Below are 22,458 nucleotides of genomic sequence, written 5' to 3'. Positions count from 1 at the left end.
CTCCAGGAAGCAGGGTTTGTCCCTAGTGACAGCCCAGCAGCTCCATCTTGCTATGGGAGCAGAGAGGCTACAGGGATGTGGGTGTAGAATCTGCATGGGGAGCAGACCTGTGACAGCCAAGAGACAACAGGAAGAGATGCACAGAAAGTGAGGCTAGGAGCCAAGCTGAACCTGGAGCCTGAGTTTCCTGCTTTATTAACAGGAAAGGTTCCTTCTTACCTGAACAACTCCCAGAGGACTGGGATGCTTCTTCAACAAAGGATGAAGCATTTGACTCAGAGGTTTGCTATGTGAGGTCTTGGACAAAACGGGTGTGTTAGACTCTATTAGCATCCACCTTGACTTGGAACAGAAGTCACCTTGCTCTGACAAAGTCCACATATCCCCCAGCAGATAACTGTACAGGCAGGCAACACTTGCCCAGAGAGAGCTGCTGATAATGGACACGCCATAACATTCCCTTTCTGTTGCATAGTCCATTAACCTTCATAATCCAGAGTCAGACACCCCTCTGGAGGGCCCCTCGCCATGATTTTGATGGCAGGGGGCTTCAGCAAGCTCTGTCCTCCCTGCACAGCTGTGAGACACCAATCCACCAGCAAACCCACAGCCCAGCACCTCCTGGCGCAGCCCAAACCTCGCCGTGAACAGCAACAACTGTGTTTGCTTCAGGAAAAACATGAGTCCCGTTAAGACCCATGGCTAACACGGTCAGCACTGTGACCAGAAATGTGCTGTTCCTAACGTGTTTGTCCTACGTACAACCTCACAGCTCAAACTAGTGATGTAACTGCCTCTTTCCTGCTGTTATTGCAGTAGGAGAGAGGCAAATATGCAATATACCTACAAATATGCTTCCTTTTATCACTGGGACACCGGTGACATGACCATGGCTGGTAGGACCGATGTGACCAGTGGTTGAGGGCAAGTCCTGTTCTCCATGTGCTGGGTAAACAGCTCTCCCAGCCCCTCATTGCTCTGCTTCCAGGAGGGCCTCAACCGCGTGGCTGCAGCCTTTAGACAGACTTTTACAGCAGGATAGTTATTTATAGCAGCCTGAAACAGAAGCAAGAGCCTAGAGAGCAGCAAGAAAGAGGACACGGGTGGCGATGGCCAAGCCTGGCGTGCCGACCGTGCAGCATCGCGGCTTAACTGCAGGGAGTGCAGCACACACGCGTGGGAAAGTTCCCTCTGGGGCCCCATGGGGTGTTGCCATGCAGCTTCTCATTGCTCTTTTCACCCCCTGCACTCCCTCCACGGTGAATGGGGGTAGTATTCCCCCCCTTCTCAGGCAGCAGCAAGGGAAGGCGGATCTGATCTGCTGCTGAACCAGGCCAACCAGCTATGCTGGCCCCCAGGCAAGAGACATTTGGCAGCTGGAGGTAAAGGAGGATGCTTTCCTTCTGGTTTTCAGTTCCAGTGTGGGGGAAAGCTGTCAACAGCACTGGAGAGTGGGAATCCTAGGGCATATAAATCAGTGTGCCCCTAAAGCCCCTATGCATTAGGCTGGGCTTTCCCCAGTGGTCTCTAACACCATAAGCATCTTTGTCCCAGCACAGCATCCTTGCTGGGAATACAAAGCACCTTGTCCTCAGGACAGTGACCTCCAGATGAGTGCAGGACCAGGACTTGAGCTATGAGCTGCTCACCTGTAGCACAGCAGTTCCTTCTACTAATGCCAGACCAACCTGGCCTGCAGAAGGGTGCCTGTCCCTGCTCTTCAGACCTCGAAGCCTGGAGTGGCTGTACCCAAGCAAATGAGACCTCTCCCATCAGTGGCTGCTCAGATGCTCGCAGTCTGCCATGTCCATCCTCTGCCTGGGGCTCCTTCCCCTCCTCTGCACATGGCAACAGAGAGAGCATCTCCCTGCCCCACGGGGAAGTGAAAAGGAAGGATGCAAGAGGCAGGATCCGGTATTCAAGAAAACATCTTTATTGTACACGTTGGCTTCTATTGCTTATATCCCCTCCCCGACCCCATGTAGTGCAAAAACTTCAGAGAAACAGAGTTCCACATAAATAAGTCAGATAACTTACAGAGAAATCAAAGTGACAACGGATTGACATGGAGTAAACCGGGTCTGCCCATCGGTAAAGCCAAGGAACCCTCTCCCTGCACACTGGGGCAAGGGCTCCTGCCTGGCCTTGCAGACTGACACCGGGGTCCCTGGGTGAACCACATCAACACACACAGCCCCGGAGCCACCCACTGGGGGATGCTCCTCCACTGGGAAAAGCTCACGTAGGGAATTGCACAAGTAACATGTTGGGTGAGACATCACTAACTAAAACTGGCAGAGAAGCCACGCACAGTTGACAGTTCTCCTCCCCTCAGATAGGGTGTTACAGACAGACAGACACAGACACACATCCCCTCCGAGGCCTCCTCCTCAGCGAGGGATGTGCAGCACCAGAAGCAAGTCCACCCTGGGATCACCCAGGGTAGATGCTGACACCTCGTGTCCACACAGTGTGGGTCAGGGTGCTCCGGACCCCCGCAAGCTGCTGGGGAACTCTTTTGCCCTTTCCTTCCTTCTTTCTCTTTCACAGGAAAGCAGTGAGCACCTGCATAGTTAGAACATCACAGACACAAAAAGCTCCCTCCCCTCCAGGTTCCTGCAGAACAGGCTCAGTGGTGATATTGCTCAGGACCCAAGTGATGGGGCGACAGGAGCCACACTGCCTGTTTCCCTGATCCTCGAGGCAGGGCAGCATTGCACACCAGTGGTGGTGTAAATTGCTAAAGATTACAACTGAGGCCAAGGGCTCATGGCACAGAACTTCTCCTCAGCCTCCTCCATTGCTCGCTTCCCCTCCAGTTTTGCCTGCCTGCTGCCCCCCTAAGGCAGCAGGCCCCATTCATGTGAATAGCCACAGCTGGCCAGATGTGAACCATCACTAGAACAACTTAGCTGAAATCAGCCCTTCAGCAGGCTGCTTGGGCTCTGCTCTCCTTCCACCATTCGTCACACAGAGGTCTCAGCAGAACCTCAGCATCCTTCACTTCTGACACAGCCGTGGGGCTTTTAGGGTGATCCTGTTCGAACAGGACCCTAAGCCAGGTGCATCTTGCATGGGCTGGTCCAGCAGAAGGCTAGAATCCTGATGTTGCTTAAGGAGTGGGATGGAAAGGTGTTCAAGGCCAGGTTGGATGGAGTCTTGGGTGACATGGTTTAGTGCGAGGTGTCCCTGCCCACGGCAGGGGGCTGGAACTGGATGATCTTCAGGTCCTTTCCAACCCAAACCATTCTATGATTCTATAACAGACCTCATGCAGGCAGCAGTGCAGACTTCACCCATTTCACCATTACTTCCAACAAAGCAGATTCAAGTGACCGCGTTGACCAAGGGACAACCTGCATGAGCAGAGCCTGGACATCTGCACTACAGTGTCCTTGGGGAGAGGCTGGGGGAGAAGCAGCCCAGATTTCCAGAAGCTGCTGGTAATTTCAGGGGTCCAATGTGAGGCACTGTAAGTGGGCTTGTAAAACATGCAGGCGCCTGGCCAAGGAGAAAGCAGATCACCATAAGCATGGTCTGAAGTCGGGGAGTCCCTGTCTCATCTCAAACTCTCCTTTCACCCCAAAGAAAAGAGATCTCTTAAAAGCCCCTTAAATGTTCAGGCCAACAAACACCACCACAAGTGAAATACAAACTGTAAGTGAGAGATGAGAAGGAGCAGGGAATACAAGAAGGGTAAAGGAATTAGTTCTGAACAGTTAGACCGTATTGCCAATGCTACATTTGAACACTGTTGAGGTACCAGTGGTTGAGTCATTCCTCTCTAACGTGAAGGACACCTGATAACACATCTGAGCTCAAGGCTCACACACACACCCTAGAGTTATACGCATTGAAAACACCACCCAAGAGGTTTCATGGCATAGGTGGGTCTTACTGCGTGGGTCTTATTAACTTACAGAACTGATTTGCTCAACCTTTAGCTAATTAAAGTGGTTGCTTAATTGCCAGCGAGTTGCTAATTGCAAATGGTCCCTTTCATGCTGTTGTCACAGTATCTCACACATGCACATACAAACCCATACATCTACAGAGAACGTCTTCCAGGACACAGTCATCATCTCTTCCACGAGTGAGGAAAGTAATTGCATCCCTAAAAGCAGATGGGATGGGGAATTGCAGGAGTGTCAAAAATAAAGGGATGTGAAGTCATTAAAAATTAAAATATTAGCAATTCAAATAATAAAAAAGGCAAAATATCAACACCCCAAAAAGTAATGCCAGGAAATCCTCCTCATTTAGAAGAGAACCGATACCTTCCCCTAAACCCAGCACCTGCTTTGCAGAGAGGGGAACAGCAAACAGGCCGACCCGTTCCCAAGCTGAACCAGGACCATGTGCACAGAGCAGGCAGCCACACAGTCACTGGAACCTGGGACAGCAGCAGCACGGATGGCAATAGGCTCCCTCAACTCGTCCACCTGGCTGGGGAGCAATGGTCGGTTGGGATCTTGGTGAATGAGGTGGGACCAGCTGAGCATGGCAACACTGGAGGGCTCAGGATGCTGCATCCAGTCCTGTCTCCAAACCTCACCTCCTCCAGGCTCTGTCCCTTAAGCTGGGCTTCTTCTGTTTTGTGTGTTTTAAGGCATCAATTAGACACCATTGAGAACCGTACAGTGGCCTCAGAGTCTTTTAACAGTGCACGATAGGCTTGGTTAAAGAGTTAGGCTACAGTGACATTCAGAGGAGCAGTTGCACACTCAGCCGTGTCCTTGGGTGCTGCCCACCTCTGCCACCCCACAGGACTCCTGGAAGCCTCCAAGGCTGGCTGTGCTCATCAATGTGGCACCGGCTGGATCACGGGAATCCAAGAAGCAGCAATGGTTTTAAGTTCCCCCTCCCCAAAGAAAATATACCCCCTTTGGGTGAGCGGTGAGATGAGTCTGAACGGAGCAGAGAGCATCCTCTCTTCTTGCCCTCTACAAGGAGGGTGCTCGTCCAGGAAGCACATTTCTAACTGCTGTGGTCGTGCTGATCCGATGTGTGCACTGAGAACAGGGATGGCTCCAGGGTTCAAGGAATGCTGGGGCTGGAGGCCGGTCCCTTTGCTCTCCTCCTTACAGCGACCGGCTGCCCCGTGGGGTGAGCCTAGAGCTCCACCACGCACCCCTGTCCCCTTGAGGTAAGGTAGGTCCTGATTCTTTGTCAAAGGCTCGTCGAAGACACCGACAGGGTGGGCGAGGAAGGGGGTGGGAAGTTGAGGAGTTCCAGTACAGCCACCCCTACGCTGCTCCGGCGTGTGAACATGCATGAGGCTGCTACCCACTTGTTGGTACGGGGGTTGTACTTCTCAATGGAGTTGAGGCTGGAGCTCCCATCGTTGCCACCTACAGCGTACAGCCACCCATCCATGGCCACCAGGTCATGGGTGCTCCTGGAATGACCATGCAGAGACCAACAGGCTTGAATGTGATGTATATGGGGTGTCGAGGAGATTAGCACCTCGGATGGTCAGAGCTCTGCAACCCCACAAGGCGAGTGCACAGCCTCAAATGCCCAGTGAAAATGAACTATTGGGGCTCAAACGGGCCATCAGCAGCAAAGCACAATATAGAGACTCAGATCTTCCCCTTCACTCCCACTGGAGAAGTGCCACCTCTGAATTTCAGGGCCACTTTGGAGCAACCTGCTCTAGTGGAAGGTGTCCTTGCCTACGGCAGGGGGTTGGAAGTGGATGATCTTAAGGTCCTTTCCAACCAAAACCATTCTGTGTTTCTATAAATAACAAGCCTTAGGAGCCTAAAATCCTTGGCCTTCCAAGCCTTAAACCCTCCTGCAGCCCAGCAACACCTCCTACATGGCATTGCCCAGCTATATACCACCTGGTTCTTTGTGGCCAGACTGGCCTCTGCAGAATGTCCCTGCTCTGCCCTCCTGGCACATAAACCTTGGTCTTTCACAGTGCAGCAGGGACTGCGGGCTGCCCTTGTGCAGCACAGAGCCAATGGCAGCACTAACCAAGCCTTGGGCATCACCTGCGCTTCATGGTTTGAAGTGCCAAGCCAGGCTCCTTACCTGCGGATGTTCATGGGTGCCACGCTCTCCCACGTGTTGGTTTTGGGGTTGTAGCGCTCCACAGAGTTAAGGCAGCTGGTCCCATCGTTGCCACCAGCCACATAGAGCATCCCCTCCAGCACGGCCACCCCGGCGCTGCTCCGGCGGCTCAGCATGTTGGCAATGGGTGTCCAAGTGTTGATCTGGGAAGAGGGGAGGTTTGCGAGATGGACAAGTCGTTTTCCATGTATCCCTATGGTATCAGTCCTGCTCCAACCACACACTCCTGACATAACGGTGCTCCCCAGAAAGACTTCTAGGGGGATCCCCACTTACTTCCAGCTCTCCCATAAAGAGCTGTCCCAGGAGAGACCTCTGCTGACTGGCTTTGGGAAGGCACAGCAGGGCAGGCAGGAGTCCTGCCGTCCCAGGGGCATGAGCACAGACATCTGCTTGCTGGGCCACCAGGCAGGTCATAGAATCATAGCACCCTGTTCAGGTCGCAGCTGAACCCAGCCCAAGGCTGAGCTGTATCCATCTCAAATGTGCATAAGTCACCACTGTGGCTTTACAGCTCACAAAACCCCTCTCTCTGATCTTTCTGCAGTGATCCAGCCTGCTCTAACACAGCTGGGAGACCCCAGGACCAACACATGTTCCCAGTCTGCCACAATCCCACTCTGGATGTGCAAGGACCTCAGCTGGAAGCTGGAAACAACTCAGGGCATGTCCAAGAACTGTTCTGCAAGAGCCGGCCTACAGGTAATAGGGATAGAGAGTGTTCTGGTGGTTGGAAACTTGGGAATCTCAGAGCTCAGATGGATGAGCTCTGGCTTGCACCCTGGATACTCTGCCCAGGCAGAAGAGCTGGGAAGGGATGTGATACCCACTCTAATTCATAGTCATACATGGTGGCAGGTCTGCACTGCACAGGCTCATGTGGGCACACCTTCTGCTTCACTGCAGCTGCAATACTGTGCTAGGAAGTGGTCACATAGAATCAGACAATCAGCTAGGTTGGAAAAGACCTTTAAGATCAAGTCCAACATCTTAAACTACAGCTTAGAGACCACACATACCTGATCCCTCAAAGGCTGCTAAGTTCTTTAGCAACTTGTGTAGCCCTCAGCTTTCTGTAGGGCCCTTTCAGGCACTCAAAGAGGGGAGAAGATGAAGGGTTATCAGGCATATTCCCTCTTGTACTTACCTGGGGCTCGTACTTTTCTACCGTGGCTAAGTGGGATGAGCTGTCATATCCCCCAACAGCATAGAGGTTGCCTTCTGCAAGAAGAGTCACACATGCACAGGAGTCAGCCTCCCACAACCCTTGCCCATGGTACCCATGTAGGTACCAGCTAAGCCACCATACCAAGCTCCTGTCAGCAGAGCTCCCCATCCCCTTGCAGCTTGAAGCACTGTGAAATACCCATCAGGCAATTCCTCTGCCACACCACAAGCTTCCCAAAGCTTGCCTCACATGCTGCTTACTGACCTTCCTCAATATGGGAGCTGCAAGTGCTCCCTAAGGGAGCAATGGGCTATTTTTAGCTGGAGCAGGGGATCAGGACTAATGGCTGTGGCAGGCAGAGAGCATGAGCGGGTGATGGAGGGGAGGGAACCTCTGAGTCAGCAATGACAGCTGAAATCAGAGAACAGGGCAGAGGAGAAGCACCACAGGGACACTGGGACACCACAGAGGAGTTGTTGGGGTGGTGGGGAGCAGCGTGGTACCCTGGCATCCCCAGGGAGGTGCAGTCCTGCTAGGATGGAATGTGGTACTTGCATTAACCCCATAGCTGTATTAGACAATGAGGTGGCCAGTTCTCACACTGCATCCTCCTTAAGGGCAGAACTCATTCAGTGGAGTCTGAAGACATCACAGCATTGCACCTCATGTTGTGACACCCCTGGTAGTGTTTGGATCATCAGTAAAAGGACAATTCTGCTTTCATAATGGAGTGGTAGTAAGGGTTTCTCTTCCTTCCTATGGATGGGTGACCATCCACAGCCAGCCCTCTTGCTCCAAAGTAGAAGGGGCACAAAGGAGCTGAGGAACAAGTTGTGGGTCCCTTCAGGAGTTGCCTCCAGGATGTGATGAAACCCAGTTACTAGGGACACTGAGGACTGGGGATATGGCAGAGGAATGGCTGGACACTGGATTCACAAGCTAGGAAGAAGGGGCAGGAACTAGGACAGAAGAACATGGAAGGGAACCCCCAGAGACAGCATGCCCGGAAGCTGGAATGCCATCACCCACCTAGCGTTGCCACCCGGACGTAGCGTCTCCTGGTGCTCATGGCAGCGATGGATGTCCAGGTGCCTGTCAGAGGGTCGTACCGCTCTGCGCTGCAGCAGGCAGGGACACAGGAACACAAAGGTGGGACACTGGCAAAGCCCAAAGAGCTCAAAGCTCTTTGACACAAGCCCTCAGGGGCAGCTCCCAAAGGAAAGCTTGGGAATAGAGGGGGGAAATGAAGGGAAGAACTGACAAAGGCTGTATTCTGTTGTGGCAGAGGGCTACAAGGTGGGGTTTCCCCCCCTGAAGAAGCTTTGCCTGGGCCAAAGACACTGAAACACACAGCTGGGTTACAAGACATCGACTCTTGGGGCCAGTCCATCTCTCAGGAGCTGACCCTGTGGGCTCCCCACGCACCCAGTGCCAAGGACAGTGCATGCAAGAGCAGCGGAGGAGCTTGCAGCAAGGCACTCCCCTACCTGTTCAGACACGAGGCCCCATCGTACCCCCCAGCAGCATAGAGAAGCCCATGAAGTGCTGCTACACCCAGGCAGCTCCTTCTGGTGCCCATGGACACCTCGGGTTGCCAGGAATTGGTAACGGGATCATAGGACTCCACTGTGGCTAAATCAGAGGTGCCATCGTAGCTGCAGGGAGGAAATAAGGAGAACATGTAAGAAGTGGGAAGCAGATGAAGCTGTGGGCTGGTCCTACAGCTATAGAGCCAGTTGAGAGCCTGGACAGCACTGCTTGGTGAGTCCTTATCACTAGTCCTGCTCTCTACCCCTTCCCCAGCTTCCTTAAGGAAAAGCGCGTCAAAGGATGTGCTGAAAGCGCAAAGCTCCTGCAGTGGATAACCCAGAGATATGGGAATGCTGTTCAGCCTGGAGAAGAGAAACTGCGTGGAGACCTCAGAGCAGCTTCCAGTGTCTGAAGGGGGCTACAAGGATGCTGGACAGGGACTCTTCATCAGGGACTGTAGCAATAGGACAAGGGGTGATGGGTTTAAGCTTAAACAGGGGAAGTTCAGGTTAGATATAAGGAAGCTCTTTACTGTGAGGGTGCTGAGGCGCTGGCACAGGGTGCCCAGAGAAGCTGTGGCTGCCCCATCCCTGGCAGTGTTCAAGGCCAGGTTGGACACAGGGGCTTGGAGCAAGCTGCTCCAGTGGAAGGGGTCCCTGCCCGTGGCAGGGGTTGGAGCTGGATGAGCTTTAAGATCCCTTCAACCCAAACCATGCTGGGATTCTATGATTCTATCCAGAGGCCAGCCCTGCTCCCAGCCCCTCCTTACCCGCCGACAGCATACAGCTTGTTCCCAATGGCAGCAACTCCAACCCTGGCCCTGCGCGTTGACATGGAGGCCACCATGTGCCACCGGTCCGTCCGCGTGTCATAAGCCTCACAATCCCCATGGATGGCAAACAGGCTCCCTCCGCCTGCACACGGGATGGTGAACAGAGCAAACAGCAGTGCAGACACCACGGGAAGGGGCTTGCATGAACATGAGAGGGTCTTACCCACAGCAAAGAGCACGGTGCTGGCCCCCTCGCAGCGCCGCGGCCTCGTCCTGCTGTTGCTCAGGACCCCTCTCTGCTCCGGCATGAGGTGGTACTTGAGGGCTTCAATGAGCAGGTCCTTGCACTCCGAGTGGTGCCGCACCAGCAGCTCCGTGTCCACGTTGCTCATGAGGAAGTCCCGGCTCAGCAGGGGCAGCCGCACGCACTTCATAAGCTGGGAAGGGAGGAATCACACGCCGTTGGCAAGGTGGGAAGGGTTCCTCCAGTGCTGCTCCTGTGTCTTCCATACAAACCGCAGGGATCCTGGCAAGGCTGACTGACCTGGGGGTGCTGTCCTGCTCACTTGTGATGAAGGGCACCACAGCACATGGAGCAATTCAGTCTTAACAACTCTGCAGAGCCAGGAGTCCTCAACCTGGCCATGACACATCCGATAGCCCCAATAGATCCCAACCCTCCCCTCTAACAGTACCCACATCCTCTTCTAGCATCCATGCTACAAATAACAGAGCCCAAACACTGCTCCCCACTGCCCAACATACCCCATGTTGCTGCATTGCCCTCAGGAAGGATGTCTAAGCACACACAACCAGCAAAGCAGGGGGGACAAGCTGCAGGCAGGGCTCCCCACAGCTCCATGTGTGCAAGGCAGGGATCACACAGGGCATCCCCTCTGGGAGACTGAACTGTCTCGGCATCACCTGGACTGGAAGTGGTTTAGTAGGGACCTGTTATCCCTGCCCTCTGTCCACCCTACAGCTTCTTCCAGCCATGTATCCACCCAGCCCAGGCACTCAGAGCTGGTCAATGGAACCAGGCCACCTTCCCTAGCACACTCACCCTAGGGACATGCTGTCTTCTGCTGTCCACATCGTGTTTGACCCAGCTGAGCACAGCCCGGTACACCTCCTCCTCCGATGGCACATTGAGGCTGTCACTAGATATGAGGTCCAGCACCTGCAGGGTGGAAAGGGCAAGTGTTAGCTGGTGTGATTTGGGAGGAAAGGACCCATTCACACACGGGGAGCAAGGAGAGGCAGAGCTCCTGCCTCCTGCAGATGCTGGTGGTTGAGGGGGCACATCTACTCTCCCTCATAGGATTCAAACAGTAACCAGGTCCCCCAAACCAGGAGCTGTGCCTCTCCTCGCTGGTGTGGAGACAGCTCTGCCCTGGATCATCCTCCTTGGCTCATCCCCCCCTTTCTGTGTCTGAAGCTGCTGCAGTGCCTGACACTTCCAATCAGCATCAGTGAGATCAGGCAGATGACTCCGCTTGCACGTGTCCCTTCAGTATTCCATGGGATAGAGCCAGGTGCCCTGGCTGTTCCCAGCACACTCGCTTCACCGGCCGAGGACTATGAAGCTGGGGCAAGATACGACCCTCCCCTGGCTGCCACGAACCCCACTGCCCTGAGAACAAAGGGAAATGTCTGTATCCTGCTGAGGGACCACAGAGGTCAGATGATGCAAAACAAGGAGTGAGAATGCCTCCTGGCCAAGGCACAGCACCCTGCAGCCAGTGATGAGCCAGGAGCTGTCCTGGCACCACTTGCAGAGCAGCAGGAAACATTAGCTGAGCTCTGAATTAAACATCACAGCTATGTGAGCAGGGCAGCAAGGACTTATCCCTTGGACTGTGCCCTCTGAGGGAGGGCACTGTGCTCAGAGCTCACGTGGCAAGCACCACTGGCAGCAATTACACTCCCATCCCTATTTCACATGGCATTAAGCACTCTTCCCATTTATTGTCTCTCCATTGGACCAAAGCACAGAACATGGGTTCATTCCCTACCAAACCCTGTCCCCCCAGTGCAGGTTCCTTTGGCTTTTGGCACATGGACTGTGTGAATAGAACAGGATTCCTATACCTTCACACTCCCATGAGGACCTCACCTGTTTAAGAGGCAGCAACATGAACTCCTCTGTCTTGGACACCTCCACGAAGTGCTGGAGGACATACTTGTGTGCTGACTTGAGGAGGTCGCTGCAGGAGTGAGTGTCAGCAAAGCCCCGGATGCCCAGGCAGTTGGATGGGTCGAGCTGGCTGAGCAGGAACTTGCAGCAAGCATCCCGCACACCATTGAGCTGAAGCAGGCTGGCAGCAGGAAGAAGTGTCTGGCAGTGGGAAAGAATAGGGGGAAAAGAGAGGTTCCAGAGCAAGGAAACCATTCTCACCCTCATCTCAGTGCAAGGCAATGTTAGAGCAGGTTTACTGAACCCCTTCAGGCACACAAGCACGGTAAGAACAAAGCACTCTTTGTTTCCAACAGGACTAAGAAAAAGGCAGCTGAGGACACCCCATAGGGCCAGGAGAATGGGAGATGCTCAGATCTGCCCGTTGCACAGTGCTTTGAGGAGCCACATCTGTGGGCAAGGGAAGCGGATGAACACCCTGACCACTGCTAATGTGGGTACCATCGCAGAACGAGTTGTGCATCCCCAAGGGGTAAGTGTTGTACAGCACAGCTCTGTGGAGGAGGGAGGTGTGTGGGGAAGCTCCTACCTGCACGTTCCCCTCGCCCACCACAATCTCAGCCGTGTAAGCGTATTGCACCAGCTGCTCCAGGGCCTGCGGGTCAATGTCGTGCAGCGTCACATGCGTCTGGCGGCTCTCGCTCATCTCATCTGGGGCAACACAGACACTGGGCATGAACAAAGGCCCACAGCAGGGTTGTTTCCACAGAGGGAGGCTTGACCACGTGTGGAACAAGTCATATCCACCTCTACAACTCAGCGTCACAGCTCTAGAAGGTCTCCTGCCCACCTCTTAGCAGTATACTCTAGGGAATTGGGTCCACGTCTGAATGATGGGCATCAAGATGCCCATGCAGGGTGTTGTGGGCAAAAGGCTTCATGGAAGGGAGTCAAATAAGGGATATTCATAGAATCATAGGATGGTTTGGGTTGGGAAAGACCTTAAGATCATCCAGTTCCAACCCCCTGCCACAGGCAGACATGCCTCACCCTAGACCACATCACCCAAGGCTCTGTCCAGCCTGGCCTTGAACACTGCTAGGGATGGAGCATTTACCACTCCTTCAGGCAGCCTGTTCCAGTGTCTCACCACGCTTACAGTGAATAACTTCTCCCTTATATCCAACCAGAACATTACTGCACTTCTCACAGGGATGATGTAGAGGCACCATATTTCCATCAGGTAAAGCAGTGAGAATAGGGAGCAGGTCAGATAGGGGAAGTGGTTTTCAGAGAGGGTTGGAAGAGCAGGGAGGCCCTGGCCATGGGGAAGAGAAGAGGAGGACACTACTTGCTTGTGAACATGGCGTGGAAGTAGGGGCTGCACGACGCCAGCACCACCTTGTGGGCCTTGATCTCCTTGGTGCCCACGTGGAGCACGATGTCGCAGAGCAGCCCGCGCTGCCGCATGCGGTTCATGCACACGAAGGCGTCGTGGTAGTGCCGCTTGGAGTTGTGGGAGATGCTGTGCCCATCGCGGTTGAGGAGCTGCACACCCCCTTCCATGGCTGAGGGTGGCTTTCCCTTCTCTCCAGCACTGACAAGGGGGGGAAACCAAAGCATTACCCAGGCAGGAACAGCGCCACGCAATTCCCGTTGTCCCAAAGTATGGTCATCACTGCTCAAAGGCTTTGCACAGGAACAGCTCCTATCTAATCCCTGCCAGACATCACCCTGCTCATGAACCAGGGATGTGGAGGAGACAGTGCCTGGAGGAACACAAGTGACACAAAGTGATGCTGAGACTCCTCTGTTCATTGCTTCCCAGGTGTGCCTGTCCATCTTTGGATTGCCATCCTCCTTACCTGCCTTCAGAAGGGCACTGCTCTACAGCAGGTACACTCACACTGCTTTGCCTTGAAGTTGCACCAGCTCCATGTCTCCCTATCAAGGTGCACTTCCATGCAACAGCAGCAGAAGCATTGATCTTAGAAGTCTCACCAAGGCATGCCAATCCTACATTGATCAAACACAGCTTAATCAGACCGCTAGAGACAGCAAACATGACAACCCTCCTTAGCCTGAACAAAAGGGAATCCCATAACCTAAAAGGCAAGAGGGATGTTATGGACCACAGGTCTAAGTGGTACCTGTCCCCTTCCAACTTCCAACTGACTCTTCAGGTGCACTAGGCTGATGCAGGTCACTTGCTGCCCCTAAGATAACTGAAATGAGCCCCAGGAAACCACTGCCCCTTCCCAGCATGGATGGTCTGAGGCCATGAGCCACATTTAAGGATAGGAGGAGGGATGGGGCCTCCACAATAGGTTTGGGATGTCTGTGTGCTAGGGTTTGGCACCAGGAAGTGGTGGTTTGGTTTGCAGCTCACTAACGCTTCAATGTACTTTTACAATGTGCTACAATGCCTTTTGGTTGTGATCGCTACAGCCCAGCAAACATCTCTTGCTGGGTATTCCCAGGTGGCCGGTTAGGGACCAGCAAACACACACTTTAAGATCTTCATCCCCACTTATTTCCATTGTCCTCTACCCAGCCATGCCCAGCCCCAGCCTCAAGGCTGCACCAAACAGTCCTGTTCCTGGTCTGCACTCCGGGCAAAGCATCCTACATCTCCCTGGAAGCATCCTTGGCTGTCATTCAAGAGGTAACTTGGAACTTGGAGTAGTTTTGGTTTGGGGCAGGCAGCAAAGACCAGAGATGCTGATGGGACCCAATGCAGAGCTATCACACACACCTCTGAGCACAGAGTGGGACAGTCCTGCTCAGCCTGGGACAGGGAGTGGGAACATAAACTCCATCAGCTCATATAGAACAAAACCTGCCCCAAAAAGGCACGTTTTCTCTTTCCACACCGTCTGTGCTGTTCCGAGAGGCGTTTGGCTGTGTCAGCACTGAAGGAAAGGTGGGAGAGCGAAAGGGGATGACGGAGCAGCAGGAGGAAGAAGGGGGAGGGAGGAACAACAAGGAGCCGCGTGCTGCGTGGTGCCTGCCTGCGCATCCCTGCCGCGAGAGAATCCCTCACAGCACCTCCGCATCCCCAGCCATCCTGGGCCTAAAAATAGAGCCCCACCACGCTGTGCAGCCTCCTGCTCGGGTCTGAATAGCGATCGTGTCACGTACGAGAGGCTGGGGGAGGAAAGGAGATGAATAAACATCTTTCCTGAGCAGGAGAGAAGCCTGCAATGCCCTCAGCTATCTGCATCATCCGGCGTGATTCCTCATGCCCCTGGCAGCAGGGAACACTCAGGGTCACGCAACAAAAGCAGTGCCTGTTGATGCTTTCCAGTAATGAGTGGGATGCCAGTGTGCCCGTCATAGGGAAGAATAGCCCATGAGTTAGGTGGTCTTCTCCTACACCCCTCAGAAAGCTGTAGCACACCCTCAGTGTGTTAATTCACACTGCTGGATGAGAGGTACCCACACGAAGGTGGTTTATCACTGTTAGCATCTCTAGCTAATCCTTTCTCAGACCTGGGTTAGTGGCAGAGAGCAGATGGTGCTTTCTTGCCCTATTCCCCTCCCTGGCTGCAAGCTGAGGGTTTTCTTGATCTGCTTGAGCTGGTTTATCTCTTAAATACACTGCTGAGGATGCTTCTCCCCATCCCTATGTAAGTCATGCCCCAGCCCTAACTGAGCACTTGCATCTCCCCTCCTGATAGTGAGGGATAGGAGCTCTCGGCTCCACAGCAGCAAGAGGACCAGGATGCAGGATGCAGTAGAAGAACAGGGAAAAGACAGGACAACTTCTCCTTGTGCTCCTGGAGACTTGTGAGGAAGGGTTTGCTGCCCTGGCCTGGCTGGGGTGACACACGGTCAGCAGAGACACACAGAGGGCACAGCAGACTGAAGGTTGCTGCAGCTGAAGCATTGGCATCACAGTGATCAAACTCATTTCCAAAGAGGGTCGGGAATGCTGGGCTCTCTTCCCAGCCCTGCTACTGAGTCATTGCACAACTCTGGGCAAGTACAAATGCAGAGTGACAAGGGTGACATTATCTTCCCTTGCAATGATTCCCACAGCCACGAGGTAGGGGACCAGCTATTGCTCACTCCCTTTCCACCCACAGCCACTGCTGTGCACCTCACAGCACTCTGAAGAGCTCTCCATCACCCACATTGATGCGCAGCACCCTGAGCTACACCACAACAGTGTCACTTGGGTCTTTGATGTTACCAAGCAAGGCCATAAGGAGATGCCATAGGGCTCTTGAGCACCCCTGCACCAGGGGACAGTGCACAGCCCGACCTGGCCCACGTGCAGCCTGAACCAGCCCTGCTTGACAGTTTATTGCTACAGCCACACAACAGCCTCAGCAATCCCTTCCTGATGGGAAAATGTCACCCTCCTGAAGCACAGGGAATGCTAGCATGGAGCTTGCAGTGGGTACAGCCCCTTTACCCTACTTCCCTCTCCTCTGCAATCCCACCAGAGCTCTTTGGCTTTAATGGATCAGAATATAATAAGTGGGGAAAAAAGGGACACCCCACTGCTGCTTGTGCTGCTCCCTGAGCCTGAACTCTCACCCTCACTGCCAGCACTCAATATTCCTTCTTTCCTTCTAAAACTTCATTCCCAGGAAGTGAAGGTCTATGAGCATCACTAAGACACAATTCATGGGAACAGTGCCTGGACCACAAGAGACAGTGAAGCAGTGTCCAGAGCTGCAGTCAATACAAGCCCACTTTTGTGGAGCAGGCAGCACGTGTTGAGCATCAGCTGTAAAGGATGCGGGGCCTGACTTGTAATAACTCTTAGGTTATGACAACAAGAGGAAGGCGTTTGTTTGGCTGCGATGCGACAGAGCGTGGCCGTGCATAACAGCTCTGGTAATGAATGCAAACGATCCCTGCCCAAAGGGAGCTCTGTTCTCGTTGCACAAAACACCAGCTTTAGCTGAGAAGCATAAACAGGGAACAGAGGATCCTCCAGGGAGAAGCTGAGCCTGCCCTTTCCCCAGGAAGGCCCTGGAGAATGGCTTTTTGTTGACAGCCTGCATGGAGGTTTTGTGTCTGGCAGGAGAGAGCGCAAAGACACATCCTGTGCAGCTGGTCTGGTGTTAGGGACAGGTCTGTGCTGTGGAGAAGTGATATCCTCTGCTCTAAAGCATGGAATCAGCTGGGTTGGAAAAGACCTTCAAGATCATCGAGTTCAACCATTCTCCAGCACTGTCAACGCCACCACTAACCCATGGCGCCTAAAGCATGAAGTGCCCTAAGGCCTGACATGAAATCATGCTTAAATCCATCACTTCCACGTGTGCCCTATCCCTATCCCAATACCTCTTTTCAGCTGCAAAGCCCTGGTTTGTGCACAGCACTGCATCTCCCATGGAAGTGCTGCTATTAGACCTTCAGGATAAGCCATGAAGTCCTCTCTGGCACTCACCAGTGTCATGGCACTAACAGAGCAGAAGGCAGCACAGATTGGGTCAGTAAGGTGGCATCACATTGCCAGTTTCCCTATCAGGGAGTCATTTCCCTCCTTCCTTGGTGTTGGGGTGCATCTTCCAAACACAAGTCCTGTTTTTAACCCTGCAGACCGCTGGCTCTGTCCTTAGGCTGGAAGGGGCTGCTCCATTCTAAGCAGTGAAGCCAAAGCGCTGTGCTCCACAACAGCACAGCACAACTCATCCTGGGCCAGAGGCACAGCATGAACCCTTGGGGAAAATGGAGCTTGACAGTGGAGTCACAGGCAGAAACCACTGCTTCCAAGTGCATCTCCATCTCCCCTACAACAGAAATCAGAATTCCTGTATTCAACCCCTCTGAAAGGGGTCACAAGCCACTAAACAGCCTCCTGTAGTACAGCATCCTCCCAAAGAATGCAATACAAAATGCACATTAAAGCTCAGGGCAGCACCAGCCTGGGGGGGAAAGAAGCACAAGCAGCTTCTTTCCTCCTGGGAGCAGGGCTGGGAATGTTCTCCTGTGTTCCTGCAGGCTCTTCCCTCCCTGCAACAGTCAAGGGACACAAACAGCTGAGCTGGCACTAATAGCTGCTGTTGTGCTGCTGTAAAGAGCACTAACACAGTCCCAGCATCCAGAGATGCAGCTGAGCACACGCAGGCCTGCAGATTCCCACCTCTATTCCCTCATGGAGTTAATTCAGCTGAGCCACCCCTTTTGTTGAGCCCTGTCCATGTCTAAAGAGCAGCTTTAAGCTGCCAGATGACTGGCAGTATTTTTGCATCAGTAATCCTCTTGCAGTAAGCATGTCTAGGACACCAGGGCTGTTTCCAGAGGCTACAGCACATAGACACTACCTGCCCCTATACCTTCAACTTGGGTAGCCCAAATTCTTGCTTCTTTCAAAGGGCTGGCACTGCCTGTTACAAAATACATTCATTCCTATCTTTTCTGCTCCTTTCCCACAATAAGAATGAAACAGGGCTGGAAATCATCCAGGCCCAGGGCTCAGATGCAAAGCAAGCAGTAAATCAAGGCTGCTATCTCCACCAGGACATGTCCCATTAGCATCACTGATACAGACAGAAAACTATCCCCTCAATATAACACTTTAGGTTCAGTTCCTTCTCAGGCCCTGTAACACTTTCCCTGCATCCAGGGAATTCCAGCAGCTCACGTTCTTGTTAATAGAAGGTTAATTGTGTGCTCAGCCTAAAAGAGCCAATGACTGTGAGGAAGCAGAGGGAACTAATAGCTCAGGACCAGCAAGAGAACCAGATGCTCTGAGCTGCAGGTCCAGCCATCACTCCTGTGATGGCTGATTTACAGCTGCACCTACGTAGAGGTCAGGACAGCAAACAGTGATGGAAATGTGGCAGGAGGAGCTGTCATTCCTGGTCAGGTGGCAGGACTGGGAAGCTGGCAGCTTCCGACAGCCAGATTGAGGACTCGGACACCTTGTGCCAGCTCCTGATGGACACGGAGGAACACATGAGCGCAAGAACGCAACGGGATGAGCTGCAAGGAGACTTTAGCAGCACGTATCTCAGCTCCAAACACTTCTCTGCACCACCTCCTGCTGCCAGCACTGCCCTGACCACATCTGCTTTCTGTTCCCCAAGCCCCCTGCTACGGATGGGAGGGCAACACATACTGCTGCTGTCCATGGAATGGGCTCTGAGGGCACCACAGCAGTGCTGAGTCTGCAGGACTGCTCGGTTGGGTTCGGGTTGGCTTCTTTTAATGCATGAGGCATAACTGACACGCACTGAATCCTCCTGTCTAGACATCTGCAGAGAAGTGACAAGCTGCCAGAGAGGATGTGGAGCCGCGGCAAGGGGGTGGGGAGGACGGGATAAAGCTGCACACACTTGCCAGCTCCACAGCACAGAGTGCTGGCTTCAGGCAAGAAGGGCATTGAGCACATTGACCTCGTCAGAGGCTTTCAGCAGCTCAGTGGGTTGTCATCAATGGGTTCTGGTGCATGCACAAGGCTGGAGGTCTGTTCTAATTAAAACCTCTCTCCCCATCACTCCCAGGGAGCTGTGTTTGGGAACTCAGCTCCAAGTTGCTCTCCATCACCCCAGCTCAGGCTCAGAAAGGCTTTAGATGGGAAAGGAGGGAGCACAAGGCAGAGCATCAGTGCCTGCCCTGGGATATTCTCATACCTGGCAGAGACAATGGGTATCCAGCCTGCTGGGTACACAATCTTCTCCCTCTCTCATGCACACTTTGCAGCTCTTCCTGCAGACATCTTCAAAGGGTTTTGCCTTCAATACATCGCAGGCAGGGGATTGCAGCAGCTCCAGGCAGGGATGCTTGAGGAATTTAGAAGCACCTCTGCTAACAATTGGGTCACTAAGTAATTGGTTGTAAGGGTCAGGACCCGAATAGATTTATGACTCCTAATTCCCAGGTTAGGGAGGAACAAGGAATGGAAACCATGCCTTGAAGTGTGCTGCAGCACTGGGATTAGGCAGCAGCTCCCACAGGCCAGCACAAAGCACACCGAGATATAACTGAAAGGAGCCCTTTGCCAAGGAAATGTGGGTCATGTCCTAATTCCCCCTTCCCAGTGTCCCCCACAGACACAGGGGAGGAGCTACTGTCGCATCCAGTGCTATTTTATAGCACAAGCACTGCCAAACCTCTACATGTAAGCATCATGCAAGTCTCTCCAGGCAGCAGGGTGATAGTTAACAGCTTCAGCTGCACTACCCATCACTGTGGTATCCCTGACCCCCCTCCAGGCATCTCCGTCCCCATCTCCCCTTACTCAAACAGGTAACCAGACAAGCTGAGAGCACTCAGGTCACTGGAGGCAGCCCATAGAAGAGTATCTCAGTATTCCTGGCTCCTACTCTTGCCCAGGAGTTCCTGTCTGCAACATCCTTGGCCAGCAGCTATTCAGAGAGGGACCGTGCCCTTTACCTGTCTGCTGTGCAAGGTGACACTGGCAGTAGGTGGCAATGGGCCAGTTCAGAATGGTTGTTACCAGTCAGCAACGCCCTGACGTCAGATGAGAGCGAGGAGACTCAGGACTTGGCTTCTAAAGGGGAAGCTGAGTCCATGACGGGACACTAGGAAAGAAGGAAAAGGCACTTGGGTCTTTTGGCTGCAGTGAGCAAATCTTTCACTGCTGCCCTGGAGTGCACTGAGTCTTCAAACCAGGTCACCGGTGATGCCATCACCTGCATCCTTTTCACACGGACCTCATGGGCCACATCACTTACAGACAAAGCCTCCTGCCAGCCCCAGCCATGGTATGGGTTGGCAGCATGGAGGTACCAGACCATGTAAGCACCAGACCATGTAAGCAGAGAATCCCCTCACATCATAGGCAGCAGCACAGGGCACATACATGAAGACTGAGCTATGAGGAGCATGTGATATTAATGGCCTTAAGTTTGCTGGTACACTGGGAATTGCAACTGAAGGAGCTTGAATCATTGATCCTGACTCACATCCCTTATAGAAGGCAATGTGGTTTGCAGCCAGCTCCAGCAGGCCAGGTGGAAAGGACGAAGACCCTCAAGAGGACCAAGCCCACCAAATCCAGCTTGCCTAAGGGTTTGGAGGCAAGGCTCCAGCACCTGAGACAATACAGAAGCCAGCACTGAGACTTCTTTGAGCGGCTGAGCCTGAAATGCAGCTGACAGAAAGCATTAGGGATCATCCTTGCTACCCAAGGTGCTAAGGAGCCATTCCATGTGGATTCTGGACTGCCAAGCCAAGAGACAAGTGACTGTTACGTCTGCCAGCTTCTGGTCTGCTCTGATTTAGGTGCTGTTTGCTGTGATTCATGAATCAGTTCTCAGGAAGGAAACTCATTTTGACATCCAAAATCCCGACGAATCTTACTCACTACCACACTGAATAGTATTTCTATCAGATGTGCATGGGTCAGGAGAGAAACTCAGGATGCAGATGGGAGAGATTCCACGGATGTTTGCTTGGCTGTAGTGATCACAACCAAAAGGCATTGTAGTACATTGCAAAACTACATTGAAGCATTACTGAGCTGCAAACGAAACCATCACCTCCTGGTGCCAAACACTAGCACAAAGACATCCCAAAGCTGTCGCTGAGGCCCTGTCCCTCCTCCTACCCTTAAACGTGCCTCATGTCCCATCCATGCTGGAAAGGGGCAGGAGCCCTCTGAAGCTCATTTCAGGTGGCCCTGTCTTAGGGGCAACAAGTGACCTGTATCAGCCTACTGCTGTCGGGGGCACAACCCGAATATCCACATGCTGCTGAATCACTCCAGAACAAACCTCCCTCTCGGTGGTCTCCAGCACCCCAAGACAGCACTGATGGGACAGCAGCCCTTGAAGTCAAAGAGGATTGGGCTCCCTTTACAGAGAGCCCATCAAAGCAAGGCTGCTGCTCCTGCAGTTTCCTGGCTTGGCACAGAAGCCTGATGGGTCGGTGGCTGTGTCCTGGCACACAGGGACCATTGCGTTCCTTCCTTCCTGTGGGGAAGCTGAGGTCCCAGAGCCTCATTCCTTGGAGAGGGAGGCAGAACCCAACCAGCTGCCTGCTCACAGGACCACCTCCATGAACAGGGATGCTCTAGCACAAGGAGAGCTTCCTGCCTTAAGTCACTGCAGAGGCCAGATATCCTCCCTCCTGCTTGTCCCCCCAGGTTACCACATAACCTGAGGCAACGTTTCTCCCTCTGCCCTTCATCCCTCCACAGCCAGCGGTACCAAACACCCCGTGTGCTTCCACGGAGCGCAGGCAAAGCCACACCGGCCAGAACGGCTTTCCCCTGGGCCCCAGCGTGTCGCTGCGGCTTATTCCCATACGGAAGGGATCGCTCCACGACTTGGCAGAGGACAGGGAAGGAGAACACGCTTGGCACAGATGCGCTGCCGGGCTTGGCCATGGACTGATGCCGGGATACAGAGCGGCAGCGGCTCGGAAACAGCGTCGGTGGCTGCTCTGGTACCCGGTAGGCAAAGTTGCGCCCTGAGCATCCCTCCTTCGGGGACATCCTCCTCCTTCTCCTGCCGGCCCCCCGCTATCCCCACGGATCCCAGGGCTCCCGCCGGGTCCGGCTCTGCCGCTCCCTCCTCCTCCTCTCCCTCGCCATGCCCGGTGATACTCACAGCTCCGGCTCGGTGACGGCCCGGCCCGCGGGATGCTGCTGTGGGGCACCGCTATTCCCGCACCGCCGGCCCCGCGGCGGGGAGACGGGGCGGGGAGACAAGGGGCGGGCAGGAACACGGCTCCTCCTCGGGACAAGGCGGCCCCGCGGCTTCCTCCTTCACCCGGAATAACCCCCGCCGCGGAGCGGTACCAGGGGGGAATCGAACCCGTGGCTCTGCAGAAGCGGGGGTCCCG

At 53.7% G+C, this 22,458-nt stretch overlaps 1 protein-coding gene across 3 annotated transcripts; it reads right to left on the bottom strand.

Annotated features, from left to right (window-relative positions):
* Positions 1-1,910: 1,910 nt before the first annotated feature.
* KLHL17 (kelch like family member 17) lies at positions 1,911-22,433 on the bottom strand. Of its 3 annotated transcripts, none has more exons than XM_061450206.1 (12): positions 22,224-22,433; positions 13,041-13,282; positions 12,275-12,396; positions 11,665-11,886; positions 10,612-10,728; positions 9,772-9,985; positions 9,546-9,690; positions 8,734-8,901; positions 8,276-8,364; positions 7,226-7,299; positions 6,040-6,221; positions 1,911-5,398 (listed from the first exon to the last, which is right to left on the bottom strand). In XM_061450206.1, exons 2-12 carry the CDS (start codon positions 13,249-13,251, stop codon positions 5,170-5,172), a joined length of 1,773 nt encoding a protein of 590 aa, XP_061306190.1. In that variant the 5' UTR covers positions 13,252-13,282; positions 22,224-22,433; the 3' UTR covers positions 1,911-5,169. The 3 variants fall into 3 exon arrangements, with proteins under 3 accessions (XP_061306190.1, XP_061306191.1, XP_061306192.1); XM_061450207.1 differs by lacking the exon at positions 22,224-22,433 and adding an exon at positions 19,281-19,651; XM_061450208.1 differs by lacking the exon at positions 11,665-11,886.
* Between the last annotated feature and the right edge of the window lie 25 nt (positions 22,434-22,458).

This window comes from Pezoporus flaviventris, unplaced genomic scaffold, assembly GCF_033815535.1.
Source record: "Pezoporus flaviventris isolate CSIRO_AGI_PZ_B2104156 unplaced genomic scaffold, CSIRO_AGI_Pfla_v1 ptg000009l, whole genome shotgun sequence".
Classification (NCBI taxonomy): domain Eukaryota; kingdom Metazoa; phylum Chordata; class Aves; order Psittaciformes; family Psittacidae; genus Pezoporus; species Pezoporus flaviventris.
This window is presented reverse-complemented; position numbering and strand designations above follow the sequence as displayed.

Bases quoted from the DNA above. Each gene is read 5' to 3' on its own strand.
- KLHL17 (XM_061450206.1), bottom strand. From the start codon at position 13,251: ATGGAAGGGGGTGTGCAGCTCCTCAACCGCGATGGGCACAGCATCTCC. The intron at 6,222-7,225 runs GTAAGTACAAGA...CCCTCTTCCCAG, and splicing joins TAGAAAAGTACGAGCCCCAG to ATCAACACTTGGACACCCAT. The intron at 5,399-6,039 runs GTAAGGAGCCTG...TGGTCATTCCAG, and splicing joins GCACCCATGAACATCCGCAG to GAGCACCCATGACCTGGTGG.